The following is a 21,026-nucleotide window of genomic DNA, read 5'->3' on the forward strand; positions in this document are numbered from 1 at the left end:
GTGTGCTCTGAGAGTGGAGATGCTCTCTGGCCTGTGCTGCCTCAGGTTGTGTCCTGATTCCCTCCACCTGAACAGAGAGTGAGCTGGGTGGTGTCTGTCCCTCAGGATGCTCTGTGCCCTCCTCCTGCAGCGCTGGGTGTATATCGTGTCCATGGAGGGGAGGATAGAGCCAATGATTTTTTCTCCAGTTTTTATGACTCGCTGCAGCGATTTCCTCTCAGCCTGGGTAGCGTTCCCAAACCACACCGTGATTCTGCTGCTGAGGATGCTTTCCACCAGTCCTCGGTAGGCCAGGGTGAGGGGCTGACGTCTGAGTCCAGCCTTCTTCAGCAGCCTAATGAAGTGCAGCCGCCGCTGAGCTTTCTTCACTGTTTCAGTAGTGTTTTTGGCCCAGCTCAGGTTGTTAGTCAGGTGAAGGCCGAGGAACTTCAAACTGTCAGCCCGCTCCACCTTTGTGTCCTAGAAGATGAGAGGCTGTAGATGGGGGGGCTCTCCTCCTGAAGTCCACGATGAGTTCTTATGTTTGTTCTATGTTGAGAACAAGGTCGTTGTCCTCTCCATAGCTGATGATTTTTTTGACCTGTTCCCTGTATGCAGACTCGTCCCCACCTCGGATGAGGCCGAGGATGGTTGTGTCATCTGCATATACTTGATAATGATGTTGTTCTTCTCAGTGGAAACATTGTCATGGGTGTATAGTGCAAACAGTTTTGGACTGAGGCAGCAGCCAGAGGGGTTCCTGTGCTGACTGTGAGCTCAGCAGAGATCTTATCTCCCAATCCTCACCACCTGTGGTCTGTCAATCGGAAAGTCCAAAATCCAGTTGCAGGTGGCTGTTGGGACCCCGAGGTTAGCTAACTTCACAGTCAGCTTCATCGTCCGGATCGTATTAAAAGCGGGACTGTAATCCAAGAAAAGTATGCGTGCATATGTCCTGTTACTGTCCAAGTGTTGGAGTGTGGAGTGAAGTGCCAGTGCCACTGCGTCATCCACTGACCTGTTTGAGCGGTAAGCGAACTGTAGGGGGTCCAGTGAGTCAGGAATCACTACGTTAATTGATTGAAGAACCAGCTTCTCCAGGCACTTCATGGCCACTGAGGTGAGTGCCACTGGCCTGAAGTCGTTCAGTGTATGTGGATCTGCTTTCTTCGGGACCGGTATGATGACAGATGACTTGAAAAACCCAGGGACTGTTCCTGTGTGAGAGAGGTGTTGAAGATGTCTGTGTACACCCCTGACAACTGTTCAGCACAGGCCCTCAAGACTCTCTGTGACACTCCATCAGGTCCAGCTGCCTTGCGTGGATTCACCTGCTTCAGAACCCTCAGAACCTGTGTGTGTGTGTCACCTGTAATGCAGTCTCATCAGGGTTATGGGGGGCTTTTGAGGGGGTGTCTCCATTCAGTCTGTCAAATCTAGCGTAGAAGCTGTTGAGGTTTTCTGGAAGGGTGGTGTCCCGAGCTTCTGTCCTCGTCGTGCTTCTCTTGTAGTTAGTGACAGATTGGATTCCCTGCCACATACTATGTGTGTTGTTATCCAGGTAACAGCTCTCAAGTTTCTGGGAGTACGCCCTCTTTGCATCTTTTATAGATTTTTGTAGCTCATATCGGGCAATTTTATACTCCACAGTGTCCCCTGACTTAAAAGCTGCACACCGTTTCCTGATCTTCAGACGAACATCTGCATTAACCCAGGGCTTTTGATTGGGAAAGAGAGGAGTAGTCAGGGATGGAACACACATGGAAGTGCACCAGTCAACATAGCTGATAACAGTCTCTGTGTACTCATGGATGTTGTATGTCGCCTCTTTGAACATGTTCATGTCTGTGGCCTCCAAGCAGCCCTGTAGCCCTGCCAGCACACTGTCATTCAATTATTGTTGTGTAATGATATATTTTCAACCTTTGCATTGGCTGTATTTTATACTGACCCCCATGAAAAATGGGTTATTTTTTTAAGTAAAATATCACTCCTAAAAGCACTCCCTTCCTCAACCACATGTTTTACCGACCATAAGCGGTGGGTGTCGGTAATGAGCCCCAACCTTCTTTGCTACTACTATGAATTAATAACACGAAGAAGAATGAAAACCGGAAGTTACGGTAGCTCCTTTTCCTGACGAAGCTAGATAAACAAACAAAAGCAACACATTCTATTATTATAATATTATTCTATTGAGGAGTCGGAGCTCATTTTGATGTGATCCTATGTATAGATATGTCTACCAACGTGAACCCCCAATAGGTGAGGCAAAGAAGGGCTAGCATCGTTCTTGTTCAGCTAGCTGGCAGGCTATGGTTAGCTTGTAGCGGTTAGCTGTTAGCTTTAGCTCGTCATGTGTATTCTAGTGCTGGGGTTGGGGTTGGGGGTGGAGGTGGAGGGGGGGGGGGCGAAGGAGCGCGACATGATGCCATCAAACTGTCGCAGTGTTAGACAGTAGCTCCACTCTCACTGAACAGGTAGGCTATGTTTCTTTAATCTGATAACGTTCTATTACTAAATGAAACTAGTCAAAGTAATCTCGCTTTACAATAGTTATTATGTTCTTGATCTTAACAGTCAACATGGCTTTCCACTAGTTATTGTCTTGATCTCAACAGTGCATTAGTGACTCCCGTTAACGACCCCGTTCCCCTCAGGAGCTCTGCATTGTTCAGCATGACAACCTGTTAACGTTCACGTCAGTTACACAGGCTGCTAATCTGATCTGTTCTCTTGTTTTAGTGGGTATGTCCTTCCATTAAACACCCACATTTTGCATCATTTTCACAATTTTTAAAGTTGGAGCCACATTCAATGATAAATCAGCTTATTTCTCTTTCTCCTCTAAAGATTGGTAGGTTGTGGGAAACTTGGCGCAAGTTTGAACTGGGACTGCACTCCGAAAGACCTCCACATCGTCACCATGGCGTGGGCTCTGAAGCTGCCTCTCACGGATGAAGTGATTGAGTCCGGTCTGGTCCAGGACTTTGATGCCAGTCTCTCGGGCATTGGGCAGGAGCTTGGTGCTGGGGCATACAGCATGAGGTACTGTATGAGTTACAAAGCATAAAAATGGTAGAATTATTTGCAAATGTATTAAAAGAAAAAACAGACCTATCACATTGACATAAGTATTCAGACTCTTTGCTATGACACTCGAAATTTAGCTCCAGGGCCTCCCATTTCTCTTGATCATCTTTCAGATTTTTCTACATTGATTGGAGTAAACCTGTGGTAAATTCAATTGATTGGACATGATTAGGAAAGGCACACACCTGTCTTTAATAGGTCTCACAGTTGACTGAATGCATATCTGAGCAAAAATCATGCCATGGGTTTAAAGGAACTGCCTGCATAGGTCAGACACAGGAGTGTGCTGAGGATGGCTACAAAATAAAATCTGCTGCATTGAAGATTCCCAAGAGCACAGTGGCCTCCATAATCCTTAAATGGAAGAAGTTTGGAGCAATCGGGACTCTTCCTAGAGCTGGCTGCCCAGTCAAACTTAGCAATCGGCGGAGAAGGGCCTTTTTAAAGGAACAGTGTTTAACATTTTGGGGGATCTATTGGCAGAAATGGAATATTATATTAATATGTATGTTTCCTTTAGTGTATAATCCCCTGGTTAACATAGAATGAGCCGTGTATATCTACATACAGAGCCGGCTACCATGTTTCTATAGAAGCCCAGAACGGACAAACCACTGTTAACTTTTCCTGCTTGGGCTATAGTCGATAATGTTACTCGCTCCAGAGTTAACCCCCGTCACTCCACTCAGCCGCCAGGAAACAAGACACAGGAAACCTCTGTTGGTCTGGAGGAGCTGCAGAATTTATTTCTGCACAAACTGCAACTTCCACTGTACATTCACTTGATATTCTCAAAGCTAAACTAACTGTCTTCTGCTCCACTAGCTCACTTGTTTGCTCACACACATTCGCCGTCTCTCTCTCTCTCTCGTTTCACAATTCACTTTCCAGGTACATACACTCTACCACTGGCTCTGCTATTCACCAAATGACCTATGCTACTCTTGCAACAACTGGCTCTAGATAGGCCATTCATGTTTTCACGTCGGCCACCGTAGTTCTGTTACACGCTTGGCACTCGGGTTTCACTAGCTGCTGTCAGATGTTACACACAGTACTTTTTAAGAGAGGCGACCAAGAACCCGATGGTCACTGGCTTCAGAAGGACAACCATCACTGCAACACTCTATGGCCAGACGGAAGCCTCTCCTTAATGAAAGCCTGCTTGGTGTTTGTTGCAAAAAAAAAGAAGCTCCTAAAGGACTCTCAGACGGTGAGAAACAAGATTCTCTGGTCTGATGAAACCAAGATTGAACTGTTTCGCCTCAATTCTAAGCGTCATGTCTGGAGGAAACCAGGCACCGCTCATCACATGCGCAGTACCATCCCAATGGTGAAGTGTGGTGTTGTTGGCAGCATCATGCTGTGGGAGTGTGTTTCAGCAACAAGGACCAGGGGGCACTGGTAAGGGTAGAGGGAAAGCTGAACGATATCCTTAATGAAAACCGGGTTCAATCCCCATATTCAGGTGTGCAAAGCTTGTCGCATCATACCCAAGAAGAGCTGAGGCTGTAATCGCTGCCAAAGGTGCTTCAACTGAGTACTGAGTTAAAGCTGCAGTGGGTGGAAATGGAGCAAATTGGATTAAAAGAAGTTATTTTTATTAAACGGTCACTATATCCTGACAGTAGTGCATGAGACAAGCCATCTGAAAAAATCATGTTCCTCTGTGTCCTCCGGTATTCCTTATGGCATCTGCAAGATTTCACAGACCGGAGGAAAACAACCAATCACAGTCGAGCTGGAGTCTGCTGTCCAGCTGCCGTCTATGAGCCGGCTGTCAATCACTCACCAACTCTGATCAAACGGTCAAACTAGGCAGCGCTGATCAAATATGAATCAATATTCTGTTACTGTAATGCCTATTTCTCACATAAAATGTTTTCAGAAACATCTTGTAGTGTACTGTTTAGCTGTAAAATGAGAACGTTTGTGACCCGGCAGCCATGTTGAGATCTGTTGAGGAAATACCAAGCATCGCCCACCAACCGGAGCACAGCCAATAGGAACGCTCTCTCTGAAATGACCTGTGATTGGTCAAAGTCTCCCGTCACAGGCTAGATGTTCTAAAGCCCGAAAACAGAGCCATGAGGAGGAGCAGAAGTCTAGTTTTCTATCAGAACACTTGAATTACAATATGCTGAAAGGTTATTATGGAATTTTTGTCATATGATGCCAAAAACGTTTAGTTTTATCTTCTGTATCTGTATCTGTTGTATGTGAAGTCCTGCACTAAGTGATAACAGAAGGGCAAATTAATCACCACATGCAGATGAATTGCAAAGCAGTGCACTGCTCGGTGACTGTCAGATGAAGAATACTCTTTGATGAAATTTGTTTAAGGCATTAGACTTCTATTACTATGCAGCATATCCCTGATACATTAGTATAAACATATCTGCACACAGTTCTGTGTTTTTGTGGGGCCTTATTCAAGAGTTTAAAGTCCAAATGGATATTAATGATGCTTGTGCTCAGTTTTTCATGATTGGAATTGTGTGAAATCCATTTAGTTTTTGCTGACTCAAGCACTTGAAGAAAGATCCCTCTTTTCTGTGCCCTTTTCTGGCTGGTTAAGTTCTGTTAAATGATACCGTTCAAGCTGCAAAGTGCGTGCTGACGGACACAATAATCTGCCTTTCAGCCTCAAGTGTTGTGTTAGACTCCCCAATTGATATAGAATTATTTTAATCATGAGGTTGGAAATAATCAGTTCTAGCAATCAAATATCAAGAATAATCTTCTGTAGAGTTGTTTTTATGAAATGGAAATAATGAATGTGTCCCACAGTGTGGTGATCAGGCTTTGGCAGCTCACTAACAGCGTTGTTCTTTTGTCTCTGTTCTCCAGCGACGTGCTGGCCCTCCCTATCTTCAAACAGGAGGAGTCCAACCTGCCTCCAGACACCGACAACAAGATCCTTCCCTTTCAGTATGTTCTGTGTGCAGCTACCTCGCCAGCTGTTAAGCTGCACGATGAAACACTCACCTACCTCAACCAAGGTCAGCGTCAGGATCACAGCCCCGCTCTACCTTTCACATTTGTGTCAACTTATTGATGTCAAGAGCCACTGAAAGCAAATTCAGTTGCCTTTGACCTAGTAATTCTAGGTATTGTATTACCTGTATGACTGTAAATCTTCAAAGACAAATTTAATGGTAGTGGAAATTTGGGGCGGGGGGGGGTATCAAAATGGAAATATTATGCAATGTGGTCTGTTTTTATTAAACTGGCACCAGTACAGTGATACTTTCTTTTCTGGCAATTCAACCGGTTGTCAGTTTGTGTCTGTGTTACACTGAAAATGTGACAGTATTTTTTGCCTTTGTGTTACACAGATATTAAGTGATGTATCAGGATTATCTTGCGGTTTATGTGGTACTGCGGAATTGGCTTTATAGTCCTGCTGCTGCCATGGGCAACATACTGTAGCTTGATAATATCATATTGTGAAATAAATGACGAAACAAGATTGTAGATATTATGCATCACTGTGATTAGTATTTCTACAAAGGTTAGCTATCAACTGTGAATGCTTAAGATGTTTTTATTCACTCTATGAATTTGTCATTGCAGGGCAGTCCTATGAAATTCGAATGCTTGACAATCGGAAAATTGGGGAACTTCCAGAAATCACTGATAAAATGGTGAAGGTAAGATACCAGTTCACACATATAGAGTACATTAGAATATATTTGCACTGGTCTCCACTTCCTCAAACTGTACAAACGTGAAAACAAAATATCCCGGACACGGGAGCTGCCATCTTGAGATTTTGACGTCATTTGGAGCCAGAGTCGACACAGTAGTGATCGGGGGACTGGAGCCGCAGTATCGAGGTCCTGCCCAAACACTCGCCCGAGCCAATCGCTAGCCGAGCATGGCCGCAGCTTGTTAGCGTGTGCCATCTAGCTGTTACACTAGCACCATGGTAGCTGTTTGGCTAGAAAGACACAACGACAAATAACTATAATTTTTTCTGTAACTACATTTATGATTAGATTGACACATACTGTATACTACACAGGCTCGTGACAGTTATGGAAAATTAAGGTTGCTTCTCCTCTCTCATACAATTACCGAGCCTCCGGTTGCGACTATTTCACTCAGAGCAGCTGTCAATCACAGCTGTGAATCATGACGTCTCACCCCCTTTTTATAGCATCAAATAACTAATTAAAACCGAACTTATCAGAAAAATGAACACTTGAACATAAATCAGCGTGATTTAAAAACTACCTAAAACGACAGAAACCATCTTTGGGAAAAATGAATTTGACGTGTATTTTGACTTTTTAGTTTTGCCCATGTCCCATCCGCTAACATGGAGGGGGCGCGATTTATGACCTATACAGAAGTCATGTCGTACAGTCTATGGTATAAACATGTTGGCTTCAATAGCATTTACATCTACATTGATTTCTTTGTGAAAATGAATCCGTTTGAATTTCAGAGCATCATCCGTGTGGTTTTTCATGACCGACGACTTCAGTACACAGAGCACCAGCAGCTGGAGGGTTGGCGCTGGAACAGGCCTGGGGATCGCATCCTCGACCTGGGTGAGCACTGAAAAAAATGGCCGGTCCACTTTGACAGCTCCAGAAGGTTCTGGTCCTTGTGTATTGTATTTGATTTGTGTGTGGAAAGACTGTTGCTGTGCAGCCTTGAATGCATATTAACCCTCCAATAGTTTTTTGGATAAATTCAGAATACTGAGCTACAAGTACAAGGTTTAGATGACAACCGTGATATTATGGAGAAGATGGTGTGCATTAAGAACTCTTTTGATAACAGCCTGTTTTACGTTGCTCCATTGCAGATATCCCCATGTCCGTCGGCATAATCGACCCCAGGGCTAACCCTACTCAGCTTAACACTGTGGAGTTCCTTTGGGACCCATCAAAACGAACCTCAGTTTTTATCCAGGTAGCATGACGGACAACACTCTTGTTTTCCTGAATTACTTTCATTCATTAAAAGACAACATCAGTAATCTGAGGCAATTTTGATCACTTTGGCATGATAAAGCTAAGCTTGTTAACATTTAGTGTACTCATCCATTCTGTTTGGCAAAATGTCAAGTGAACTGAATCTCATTCTGCAGGCAGTAATTAAACTAATACAACAGTTTAGCCAAGATCTGTTTTATTTATTGATTTAACTGACCTACGGTTTGTCTTTTGTCATCATTCCTGTAGAGATTTAAATTTTATATTTCTTTCCTTTTTTAGGTACACTGCATCAGCACAGAATTCACAATGCGCAAGCATGGAGGAGAAAAGGGTGTGCCTTTCCGGATCCAGATCGACACGTTCAAGGAGAACGAGAATGAAGAGTACACAGAACACCTCCACTCTGCCTCCTGCCAGGTCAAAGTCTTCAAGGTGAGGGGAATGAGAAAAAAAAGAAAAAACATTTATGTACTGTAATGCAAACATTTGTTATTTATGACCACCACCTAAATGACTCCCACATGACCCGTTTCAGCCTAAAGGTGCGGACAGAAAGCAGAAGACGGACAGGGAGAAGATGGAGAAGAGGGCGCCACAGGAAAAGGAGAAGTACCAGTCCTCCTATGAAACCACAATCCTGACGGAGGTTAGCATATTACAAATGTGTTAAAGGGATGAATGATTAGATAGAAGAGAAAACTCATCAAATTGAAACACAGCCTCTTTAACCAAAAAGTTCAATGAAGTGAAGAATATGGCGCAGGAAAAGAACAAAAACAATTGTATAATGTGCTGTGGGTCAAAATGTTAACAAACATTCCAACTAGAGCTGCAACTACTGATTATTTTAGATTTATTATTGAATAATCTGTCAATAATTTTCTGGATTTAATCACATAGTCATAGTCAAAAAATAGGGGAAAAAAGCTCATTCCAATTTCCCAGAGTGACATCTGCAAATCAGCAAAACTGTAATTGCAGAGAATGAATGGCAGGTTTTCTTGCAACAAACAATTTATAAATTATCAAAAAAGTTGATAATTAGAAATAGTATAGAAATACATTTTCTGTCCATCTAATCAATAAAAGGCAGGTTGGGTGATCTTGAGAAATTAGCAAGACTATGCTAGATTTTTAAAAATGATCCAACCTCAAAACCCAGCCCATTGTTGCCAACTCTTTTCCTATGGAAGTAGCTAGCAGCAGTAGCTCCAAAAGCCCCTAAATCTAGCTCGAAAGTCGCCAAGACTACTGACAGCCCGTCCCTTCAGGCCTCCCTCCAAAGACAAAATGAATTATGAACATAAATATATTATAATGAACGTGAACGGCGAACATGGCTATTGTTAGTACTCCCAGCTGTCAAGCTAGCAGCTTGTGGAAGACTCCAGTGACGTGCAGTGTGCGCATGGGCAGAGTGTGTGCAGGCAGGCAGGTAGCCCGTCCAATCATTTCATTCGGGCCAAAGTAAATGATTGGACGGGCTTAATACAGTCCTGCAACAAGCACAGAATGTTTTTCTTTTTTTTGTCAGAGCATGTGATTTCTTGATTGCTGTCGGGATGTAAAGAGAATTTCAACTAATATAACAAAAAATGTTTCTAACGTTTTCACCAATCCTTCCTTTAATGAACTTTAATGATGACATACAGACTAAAGCACAGTGTAGTTAAATTAAAGTTACTATGAGGAACTTTGAACTGGTGATGAAATGGTCTCAATTTAATACTGATGCCTCTGTATGACCTACAATAAACAAATGACACCATCAGCAAGAAGATCAGCTATTTCTATATAGTTATTCTTAATGTTTGTCATCAGTGCCACCGGGTCCAATTCCGAGCAAAATCAGATGAAATCATGTAGGTTCCCAAGAAACTCCTTCAGCTCAGACTCTAGCTGGGCCTCCGGTAGTGACCACCCCTCCATGCGGACAGACCCAGATCCGGCTTCACTGCCACCTTCGATCTGCAGTCGGAGCTATGGTGGGAGGTGGAGAGCTCCGCAACCGGCAGCAGCGGCTCCTCCTCCTGCCAGGGGAAGAGCTTCGCCTAGCTGCTCCACCAGAGCATCACCGACTCCACGCTGCTGGAGGCCCTGGCCGTATTACTGGGCCTGCTAGAGGGAAGAACCAGAACCCGGACAGCGCGGGGAACACCATCAGACTCTGCTGCTGTAAAATTAGAAGTTCTCTAAAGGGACTTTGGTGCTCTGAACCACTTCCGCTTTTGTCCACAGGGACTGCCAAAATCGTCACAAAATGGAAGTTGCTCATAGTAGCCTTAAATGCAAGGGAAAGCTGTAGCTTATAACTGGTGGCAGCATAAATGTATTTCTGATGTTATTTGGATGCAACAATAACAGACAGTTGTTTTCTTGCAGTGCTGTCCCTGGCCCGAGGTCACATACGTCAGTAACTCCCCATCTCCTGGCTTCAACAGCACACAACACAACAGCTTCCCAGTGGCGGAAGGGTATGAATGTTTCACGATTTCTGCCAAAGCTTCATGGATATTGCTGCTTGAATTTAATTTACCATGAAATCCACATAGTAGTTTAGTGGTTTTGTTTGGTGAAGAACACATATGATGTTTAGATTCTTCTTAATGTAGATTTCTTCCAGGGTTCTAAAATGGTACATTTTTCATCTTATTCAGAAATGGATCACCAACCCACCAGCCTGAGCCTGTCGTTCAGGTAGCAGATGTAAGTACAAGTGCATTTTAGCTTTCTTGTTTCATTGCCTGGCTATGTCCTGACTCCCAGAACCACTGCATATTAAGATTAATATTGACAAATGCAAAGGTGACATCTGGGTGTTAACCCTCTGCCTCCCAGTAGATTCTCTAAGGCACTTTGACAACATTAAATAAACAAAAATAAGCCTAACCTGCCTCTAGGCATGAATTTATACAAGGTCAACTCCCATTCAAGACATCTGAACTCTTCTCTGTGTTACAGGGTACCAGCCAATGATTTAAAGTTTCTATTTTTTAACCTTGAAACACGACTTGTCAGAATATTTCATGCCGTACGTTCTGTATATTTGGGTAGATGTTTAGCTGATTTGTTATACTTTAGTTACTTACTTTTAGTTTTTCTTCACCTGCCACTGTGGCAGGTCACTGAACATTTCTACTGGCAACTCAATTATTTTTTGTCTGCCACTTCTGAAATCTGTATAACGCTTTAGAATTGTTAACACTGAGTCAGTGGTAGCAGACAGTAGAAATATGGAATATATCATGTAATCTTAATCCCTGACTATTTTAAATGTATGCCATGGTGGCAGGTGACCTGAATTTTTTACCTGACACAGCCAACATTTAGCCTATAATTGCTATACTGCCATACAGTATAAAATGCCAGCAATTTGAAACGTGATTGTGCAAGCTAACTCTGAGATACTCTTTGAGATTGTTGCAATTAAGTGTTTTATTCTGAGTTCTGTCTTTTTTTCCTCCTCAGAATTTGTTACCCACAGCAACGCCACAGGACGCACAACAGTGGCTTTTAAGAAACCGCTTCTCACCCTTCTGTCGGCTCTTCACCAACTTCTCAGGTAAAATGGCTCTTATATATAGAATTATTACAAATCAAACACCCATTCATTTTAGTATCACTTGTGACTGCCACAAAACTGCTTGTTCATGGGCTCTGGTCATTTCAGAGAGTAAAGAGTGAGGAATGTGAGTGGAAATCCTGTTATGTAAATGTGATGGCGATTGTACATGTGGGTCTCATGTCTGAATAAACGCATGAGTCACTTTTACTTTAATGTCATAACAGCAGTTAGACCTAGTAATATTTCTGTATCACTTTCAACATGGCACAAGACTGAATTCAATGCCATCTGATTAACGTAAAGGCCACAACAGCGTGGGGTAAAACCTGCAAGAAGAGTTAGAAAGTGAGGCGATCGAGACCTCAACCCTGCATGGCACAAAGCATCCATTCTGCTTAAAGGTCCAGTCTGTAGGATTTTGGGGGATCTATTTTATTAGTGCATTATCACCTTAAAGTAAGAATCGTTGTTTTCATTAGCTTAGAATGAGCCCTTCATATCTACATAGGGAGCTGGTCCTCTTCAAGGAGTCCGCCATGTTGCTCCACCATGTTTCTACAGTAGTACAGAATGGATAAACCAAACACTGACTCTAGAGAGGGACTTTGACCCTGAAGACCACCGTAGTTCTCCGGCACGTGAGCCGTGAGCTGCAGAGTGCAAAACCGTGGTACCGCCAGCTGGTGTCTGAGATCCGTTGCTCCTAAAGTAGTGTTATTATGGTAAGGATGGCCTTTGAGTGAGACGAATGGCGTTACCACGGTTTTGCACTCGGTGGCTCACGTTACTGCAGTCTTGGAAAGGGAGGAGTGAGCGGAGGGGTACTCAGTTGGTTGCAATCTGCAGCCACACCACTAGATGCTGCCAAATCCTATACACTGTTCCTTAAGTGTCCTTTAGCTAGACACACCAAATCCCTTAAAGCCTCCATGACTCTGGTCTGCAGCTGACCCTATATGTCCTATTGTTGTTTACAGGGATCTATGAAGTGTTATCCACATGTTATCTGTTGAATCCCCAAAACAAACTTGTTGTATAATTCCGGGTCACATGTAGATGGAAGGTTTTCATGCTCTAAGCAAGGTCTTGTTTTGGTGTACCAGGGGCAGACCTATTGAAGCTGACCAGGGAGGACGTCATTCAGATCTGTGGGCCAGCAGATGGTATAAGACTCTTCAATGCACTGAAGGGACGGTGGGTCTTCTTTAATCAAATCCCATCTTATAATATGTCACTTAACTAATACACATAACACATTAATGGACATTATGTTATTTCCTCTCTGTGGATGCTGTTTACAGGGTGGTGCGCCCGAGGCTGACCATTTACGTTTGCCAGGAGTCTCAGCAGGCACGGGAGCAGCAACCCAAACATGAAAACGGAGATGGTGCCGCCAACACTTTCTTTGGTCAGTGCATGTTCATTAACCTGACCCACCAGATGGTTTGTTACACAGAACCATCTGAGAAGCCGTTGTTTGAAATTGTTTGGAAAAGGGCAGGCGCTTTAAAAAAAATACTTAGCAGGTGATAGGATGAACCATCTGTCAATTAAACTCTTGCAGTCGGTAGAAAAGTGAAAACATCTTTTCCATCGCGAAAAGCCGTCAGTGGCGTTCTTTGCTCCTCTTTCAGTGAAGAAATACTCTCCGGTTCTGAAATAACTGATGCTATTGCAGCATATACGCTAACCTCTTCAGGAGCCGCCATTGTTGTTTAGAATGAACAGTTGCTTCTCCGTGTCACCTCACACACACCTAAGCTACGCCCATAGCTGCCAGTAGCTCCTCAGAGGATGCTGATTGGCAGGACACAAACACATTACTTTAAGCCTGACAAGATGTATTTTTGTGTGAGGTGTGAGCCAGCGATTCTCACATGATGTCGTGACATCGCGAAGGTAACCAGTGGAGACTGTGGCCCTGGCTCAAAAATAGTTGGGCAACAAAACCGCAACTTCATGTGTTTACACTTAGAGGTGCTGGTAGGTGGAATTTGTTACCTTTTGGACAGAGCCACACCAACTGTTTCCAGGGTTTAAGCTAAACTAAGCTAAGCTAACCTAACTGGCTGCCGGCTGTAGCTTAATATTTACCATACAGGCATGGTAATGGTATTGATCTTGTTGTCTAACTCGTGGAGAGAAATAAATAGCATATTATTATTATTATCCCAAAATGTCAAACTATTCATTTTAGTTCAAAGGTGCTCTATACAATATTCAGAGCATTAATATAGCATCAAACAACTATTTGCTATGTAAAGATATAGAGGACTAATGTCTACCTGAGCAGAGAATGAAGTTACTCTCGCTGTTTGTGTGTTGTAATTGGAGCTTCTCCGCGCTTTGTTTATATACCTGGACCGGCTGCGCATGCACTGCACTCATGGCGGTTACAGCGGATAACACTGTACCGACCGACGGCGTCGACGAGGAAGCGTAGCACCCACCCTCCTGTTCTGTCAGCAGTGTTGCCATTGTTTTCACTGTTAGTGCTGTTGGCAGCGTTAGCTGCGAGATGCCGGTTCAGCTGTCGCTATGTTGAGAGCAGAGGCAATAGAAATGCTCCCAATCTCGCATTTAGCACCTTTAAATGATCTGTAGGCACTATTATTTTTGTTCTGCTGGTAGCTGCTCATGCCTTCTACCTTGCTCTTGAATTTATGTCAAACAAGTTGCTGTTGGTGTAGCCTTTAAAGTATTACTTGCTGTGCACAAGAGGACTCAAGTTTATTACTTGTGTTGTGTTTTTTACAAAGTAAATGTTAATTCAAAAAATACGGACACAGTTTTTACAATCGTTAAAATCTCACTAAAGTCACATTGTAATCACAACACATACTCACACATTAAGTACAGATTTTACGGTCTAGAAATGGCAGGTGAACATTTTTTAATTAGTGTTTTGGTTTGTGCTTTTTCCTGCAGTATATCACGCCATTTACCTGGAGGAGCTCACAGCTGCTGAGCTGACAGAGAAGATCGCTCAGCTCTTCAATATCTCACCCAGGCAGATAAATCAGATCTTCAAACAGGGTCCCACTGGCATCCATGTGCTGGTCAGTGACGAGGTAAGAAATCCCCCTGCTCTCTGCCTTTTAAGCTGGGTATACACTGTACGATATTAGAGATGTTGATGTTCAATTCAATTCAATGTAAAGCCAAATGTGCTCACACTGTACGGTCCAATCATCAAGCCACGACCTGAATGCTTACACTGTACGTGTAAAATCGAAAATAAAACGTCCCATCGGCCCCTGCGGACCTTTCTGGCTTTGGCAATTGTTAATAAAGATTTGTTTGAAAGCTCCTAGGCAGTGGTGATGGGCAAAGCAGTTCTTTTCAGTGTACTGAATCACTAGAATCCGTTCACTAAAAAGATTTGTTCAAAAGATTCGTTCACTAAATCGTTCAGTGCGGAGCACCGACTGCACTACACGTAGACTCACTCACTGAACTGAAACACAACTGAACGTTCAGTTCAGCTCGCGAACTACTGAACTGAGAACGGAGAATTTAGTTGGATAAAGTTTCTGTTTGCAAATAAAAGGTGTATGCAACTAAATGTTTGTTAAATATTTTTTATTACAATGAAATGAAAGCAAGAAGTAATAGTTTCTTTATAATCCTTTTCTTTATAAAATAATAATTTCTACAGTTGTGATACAAAACATTTTTATCACAACCGTCCATATTCGTTTTAATGTGCAAATATTATTTCACATTTGTAGCCCAAGCCCTCAGGTGAAAAACAAAAAAATACAATCTCTATTCATAGAGTCTCTATTACACAGAAAACAGAACTATTTACTGGGGCTGTTGAAGTTAACGCAAATTTGTTTTAATTGCACTAATTTCTTTAACATTTAACGCAATCCATCTTTTGGAGGTTGTAGCTGGCTCAGTTTTAAAGCTAGAGTGTAGATACTGGTATCATATGAAACTAAAACACCTAAAGAATCCATTGGTAACCATGTTCACGCGCCATTTTTAAAGGGGTCCCTTGACCTCTGACCTCCAGATCAGTGAATGTAAATGGGTTCTATGGGTACCCACGAGTCTCCCCTTTACAGACATGCCCACTTTATGATAATCACATGCAGTTTGGGGCAAGTCATAGTCAAGTCAGCACACTGACACACTGACAGCTGTTGTTGCCTGTTGGGCTGCAGTTTGCCATCTTATGATTGGAGCATATTGTTTTATGCTAAATGCAGTACCTGTGAGGGTTTCTGGACAATATCTGTCATTGTTTTGTGTTTTTAGTTGATATCCAATAATAAATATATACATACATTTGCATAAAGCAGCATATTTGCCCACTCCCATGTTGACAAGAGTATTAAATACTTGACAAATCTCCCTTTAAAGTACATTTTAAACAGATAAAAAATGTGAAAATCATACAATTCATCGCAATGTAATATTTTAATCGATTGACATCCCTAATATATCTATTTTTATCAAAGCTTTCATATTATATGTACATTGTTTGTTGGTGTGTTAGCAACCCTACCTGAATCAGCTGTGTATTTACTGTCTTGAACACAACACACTCCATTCCTCCTGCTAATAAATGACTTGAATCACTCAGCGAGTCCATGGTTGCACATTTGCTCGCAAGTTGAGAGCTCAACTGAACAGAGAAATGAACGAATCGTTTCAAGAAGAACTTCAGCTCAGTTCATTCACCCAAAAGATTTGCTCTTTTGAACGAATCGTTTTTGAACGAATCGTTTGTGAACGATCACTACTAGGCAGGTAGAAGTTTGTTTGGTAGCCGAAGTCTGTAACGTTGCAACAGTAAGGTTCACACACAATGCTGTTAACAAGACATCGTCTGCCAACATTTCTCTCATTCATATCGGTCGTGGTAAAAGGAGGAAGAGGAAACCTGGAGGCCAGGTTGATCGAGCTGTGGCGACAGCACACGCACCACTTTGATATTTTCTGTTTTCATGATGCATTGTGTTTGCCACTGCGCATAGGCGCAGTGAGAACTGACCTTGGGGAATCAACTTGTGGCTCTGCTTCAACTGTGAGAGCCTGATGACGGCTGACTTAAATTTCCGATATGTCAAAAATTCAACCAAACGTCCGACGGACGGAGTTGATAAGTTGATCAGTTGCTCCCCCTGTACACTGCAAAGCTAACGACGCCTGATGAAGCTGAAGTTTGGTCTTACTCTAAAATGAGTCTTGCGGCTCAGAAATCGAGTTAGAAACGGACTCAAATCGTACAGTGTATATGCCCAACTTAAAGGGACTATTTGTAACTTTTTAAGCGTATAAATGTAGCGGGTCGCTACACATGCGCGTTCGCATATGCGCACTCGCGTGTGGCTGGAGCCTCGTCTCCGCTGCCTGCTCTCCTTCACTCAGAATGCGCGCGCGTCCTCGCTGTCTCGCTCCACCTCTAGACGTGAACGCGCGCTCACTACACACTGCAGAAGAGTTAGTTTAGCTCTGAGAATATCTAGTGAATGCACAGGGGACGTTTGTGCAGAAATAACTGCTGCAGCTCCTCCAGACCAACAGAGGTTTCCCCGTGTCTTGTGAAGTGACGGAGCTCTTCAGAGAGTTATGTTACCCTCTCGTTACCGACCGGGTGCCGGTGTCTCCTCTGCTCTCTCCGGCTGCGGGCGGAGAGAGCAGAGGAGACACGCTACAGAGCCCCGCTGCTTCAGCCTGCACTTAGGCAGGAAAAGCCAACACTAGGATCAGATCTAAATCATGTTCATGGAGAGACCTTCGTCTGGTCAGCTAACATTACTGCCAAGCAGCTGAAATATAGAGTGATATTGTGCTTTTAGCTGACGTGTGTCGCCTCACTGTTTTGAGTGATGCTCGTTCAGGTATATTTAGAGCGAGCAAGCGCGAGCCCGACGCTGACTTTCGTTGATTTCATGGCCACAGGTGTTGCTGTTAACAAGCATTTCTGAAAGTTACAAATAGTCCCTTTAAGGCTACACTTTCACATCACAGTCACAGATGGTGTGAAACTGATATAGACTAGCTGTTACACATTCTTGTAACCTGCTTTTAGCTTGTTTCCTTCCTGCTTTAAACATCTATTCTCTTTAACAGATGATTCAGAACTTCCAGGATGAAGTATGTTTCGTTTTGGACACAATGAAAGGTATTTGAGTGTGGCATTAATAAATGATGATTTATCTGTTTCTATATTTAAGCCTTGATAAACTTTATCATTCCAAGTTTATTTATAAACCCCCTCCCCCCTGCTATGTTTTCTTTTTCTTTTCTTTCCAGATGACACAAATGACGGCTACCACATCATCTTGAAATGAATCCTGGGCAGGAGAATAGCGTTGCTCTCTTCTTTAGACCCGATCCAGTCTGCCCCTCTAGAGCTTCACATTCCTTGCTGTTCCTGGAATACGTGGAGACGCCCTGAGAAACGTCTTGAGGCTGCTAGGAGGAACATGCGACTGAAGCACCTGGCCCTCTCCTCACTATACCTTATTGTCTTACTTTAAAGGTAGTGACTGTTACCACAGTGAAGTGAACGATCTCCTTCTCGCCCTGCCATTGTCTCCCTTAAATGGTTGCATTTCCCTCTGTTGCTTATGTCTCATGAAAGAGGTTAGTGGCACTACAGGCTGCTATCACTGTTTGTTTGTTAGCTGAACATCTGGTGTGCCAAAGCTCTGTGCTTCAGAAACAGTTTGTTGTCTCTTTAAAAAACAACCAAATAAGAAAGAAAGAAAATCAAAGCGACAAAAAGAGAGCGTTACTCTGACAGTACTTGACTTTCAGCCTGCAATGCAGCATGACTTCTCTTCATGCTAGGTTGCCTTACCGAGATCAGGGTTGGAAATTAACTTTTTTGTCCACCTGGCACTGTGGCTGGTGGATCCAAAATCTACCAGAGCAAATCTAGTAGCCACTTAATGATTTTACCAGCATTTGGCTAGTGCTAATTTCCGACCCTGACAGGGATCCACTTAAAGCCAGTCTGCAAGAAACATGGTAGAGCAAACACAATCACAGTCACATCAAAGAACCACAAGAGGCATCAAATCCACAATCAGGACATGAAGGGAAACTGTTGGAATCCAGCTGTCCGCCATAACATCTGTGATTCCTTTTTGAAAGAGAACAATGTCAGTCTTTCACTGGTTTGAACTGTTACTTTTGAGAACTCCCAAACACTGTTAGATCCTTGTAGTTAGTGTTGAGCGCATACTGCCACTCGTGGTGAACCTTGAATAATGATGAAACACTGTCTATGTTAGTGATTACAGTGGCAACACCAGCAAACTGTCTCTGGTCCATGTGCTTCCTATCCCTATCCGCTTATTTAGCGCATTAAAATTTTTATTTTGGCCATTTTCCAACATTATTTGTAAATAGATAATTTTTTTAATGTTTTCATGAGGATTCATGTGTTTCTTAGGCAGTTCTTTTTTTTAAATAGTCTTAACATACTTGTCTCTTCATCATTGTTTTGGGATGTTACCACTTCCAAATACTAATACATGTAATGGAGCTGTTGGGCACACCAGAGCTGCATGTGAAAAGATATATGGTTAGTTTATGTTAAGTCCATTGTGCTGCTTACATGAAATTGATAGCTTGACATTTTAGATACCCATCTTTAGAGCCCCAGCTCATCAGCATTATTAAAATACTTACCCATTGTATGATAGAATGTGTGTGTTATTAGAAATCCGTAAGTGTGGCAGCAAACGCTTCAGGGTGTCAGGTCAGGACACTATTTAGTGCTCAGGTGTGATTTTAGATGAATAAGAGATGCAGTCCAAGTGTATGGTAATGGCTGTTTATATCAGCAGATAAAGTAAACAAAACAATGGTTTCTTTGTGGTCTGTAACAACAAAAACACAACAGTACAGAGTGATTAGAACTACTAGTGTATAAACATTAGCAACAAAAGTGAGCCTAAAATAACACAGGCATTTTACAAAGAAAAAGGCTTAAATACAGATTTACTAATTATTATTATGCCAGTCTAATATAAATACATTAAACATAACACAACTCACATTTTGCATGGACGCACACGAAAAAGGGAATGTCCACCAAAAGTCCAACTGTCCTCTCCTTAACTGTGTTTTACTCTGCCATGCTGTATTGGGGAGCCTGTTCAGTGCAGGCACACTTGTGACACATGCCCAGCGCATGATCGGGCACAGGTGATTGGAGGAGGAGACATTCACACTGGTGACACATGTACAGCGCATGCTCACGAACAGGAGATAGTAGGGGGAGGCATGCGCAGAGGCATGGCCTTTTTTACACCCATGTACTGGCAGCCATCTGTTGTCTGTCTCCTTTTGATGTTTGCAAAAAAATAAATAAAAAATTTGATTTTTAACAATATCCTAAATGTTCTTTAACCTCCTCAGGAGAAAAGGTGACAAATTATTTTATCCATATTAAAGTAGGCAGAATATATCTGGCGTCATTTGGCAAAAATACCATAATTACCTTTCAGCATATTGTAATTCAAGTGTTGAGAAAACTAGACTTCTGCACCTCGTCATGGCTCTGTTTTCATCTAACCTTTGACTGGAGACTTTGCGAATCACAGTTAATTTCAGAGAGAGAGCGTTCCTATTGGCTGTTCATATCAAATATGAATCAATATTTTGTTACTGTAATGCCTATTTCTTGCGTAAAATGTTTTCAGAAACATCTTGTAGTGTACTGTTTAGCTGTAAAATGATAAGGTTTTCTCTGACTAGTGGGCGGTGCTTGGTATTTCCTCAACTGATCTCAACATGGCGGCTGTGTCGCAAACTTTCTAATTTTTCAGCTAAACGGTAGCCTACACTACAAGATGTTTCTGAAAATATTTGATGTGAGAAATGGGCATTAAAGTAACATAATATTGATTAATATTTGATCAGCACTGCCTAGTTTGGCTGTTTGATCGGAGTTCGCGAGTGATTGAATGCTGCTCAGAGACGGCAAGGCTCCAGCTCGGCTCTGATTGCTCGTCTTCCTCTGGCCTGTGAAATCTTACAGATGCCATTAGGAGCACCGGAGGACACAGAGACACATTCTTTTTTTCAGAATACCAGTCTCATGTGTTGCTGTCAGGATATAGTGACTGTTTTATAAAAAAATTAAATCATATTTGCTCCAATTTACTTATTCCAGCGTTAAATGAATAGCTTTCCTTTTGCTGGACAGATGTAGAGGCCTACTACAGACATGCATGTCATTTTGTTGCCATGGAAACTGTAGCTTTAACACGATAACGATGTTATATACTGTAAATCAGAGTCAGGTTTATGTTAAATACCATCCGTGTCAAGATACTGTCAAATTTGACACGTCTGTTTCTGTACAATATGAACAAAGAAGCAAAGGGGAAAAAAACTCCACTTCATTTCCCAGCATGCTCCGGCGCAGGGCATGCCTGTGACGTCACAATAAGTATATATACGGC

General features: G+C 42.6%; 1 protein-coding gene across 4 annotated transcripts; it reads left to right on the forward strand.

Moving 5' to 3' along the window:
- The first annotated feature begins 2,059 nt into the window (after positions 1-2,059).
- tfcp2 (transcription factor CP2) lies at positions 2,060-19,946 on the forward strand. Of its 4 annotated transcripts, XR_012594857.1 has the most exons (18): positions 2,060-2,459; positions 2,601-2,727; positions 2,833-3,027; positions 5,923-6,074; positions 6,649-6,725; positions 7,526-7,631; positions 7,892-7,998; positions 8,304-8,456; positions 8,560-8,670; positions 10,407-10,498; positions 10,682-10,730; positions 11,493-11,586; positions 12,693-12,783; positions 12,891-12,997; positions 14,518-14,660; positions 17,677-17,728; positions 17,860-19,262; positions 19,885-19,946. XR_012594857.1 is itself a non-coding variant. In XM_074642794.1 (17 exons), exons 3-17 carry the CDS (start codon positions 2,906-2,908, stop codon positions 17,895-17,897), a joined length of 1,494 nt encoding a protein of 497 aa, XP_074498895.1. In that variant the 5' UTR covers positions 2,060-2,459; positions 2,601-2,727; positions 2,833-2,905; the 3' UTR covers positions 17,898-19,946. The 4 variants fall into 4 exon arrangements, 1 of the variants encoding a protein (XP_074498895.1); XR_012594858.1 differs by lacking the exon at positions 2,601-2,727; XR_012594859.1 differs by lacking the exon at positions 2,601-2,727 and having other exon boundaries at positions 2,060-2,244.
- Positions 19,947-21,026: the final 1,080 nt, after the last annotated feature.

This window comes from Sebastes fasciatus, chromosome 8 (genome assembly GCF_043250625.1).
Source record: "Sebastes fasciatus isolate fSebFas1 chromosome 8, fSebFas1.pri, whole genome shotgun sequence".
Classification (NCBI taxonomy): domain Eukaryota; kingdom Metazoa; phylum Chordata; class Actinopteri; order Perciformes; family Sebastidae; genus Sebastes; species Sebastes fasciatus.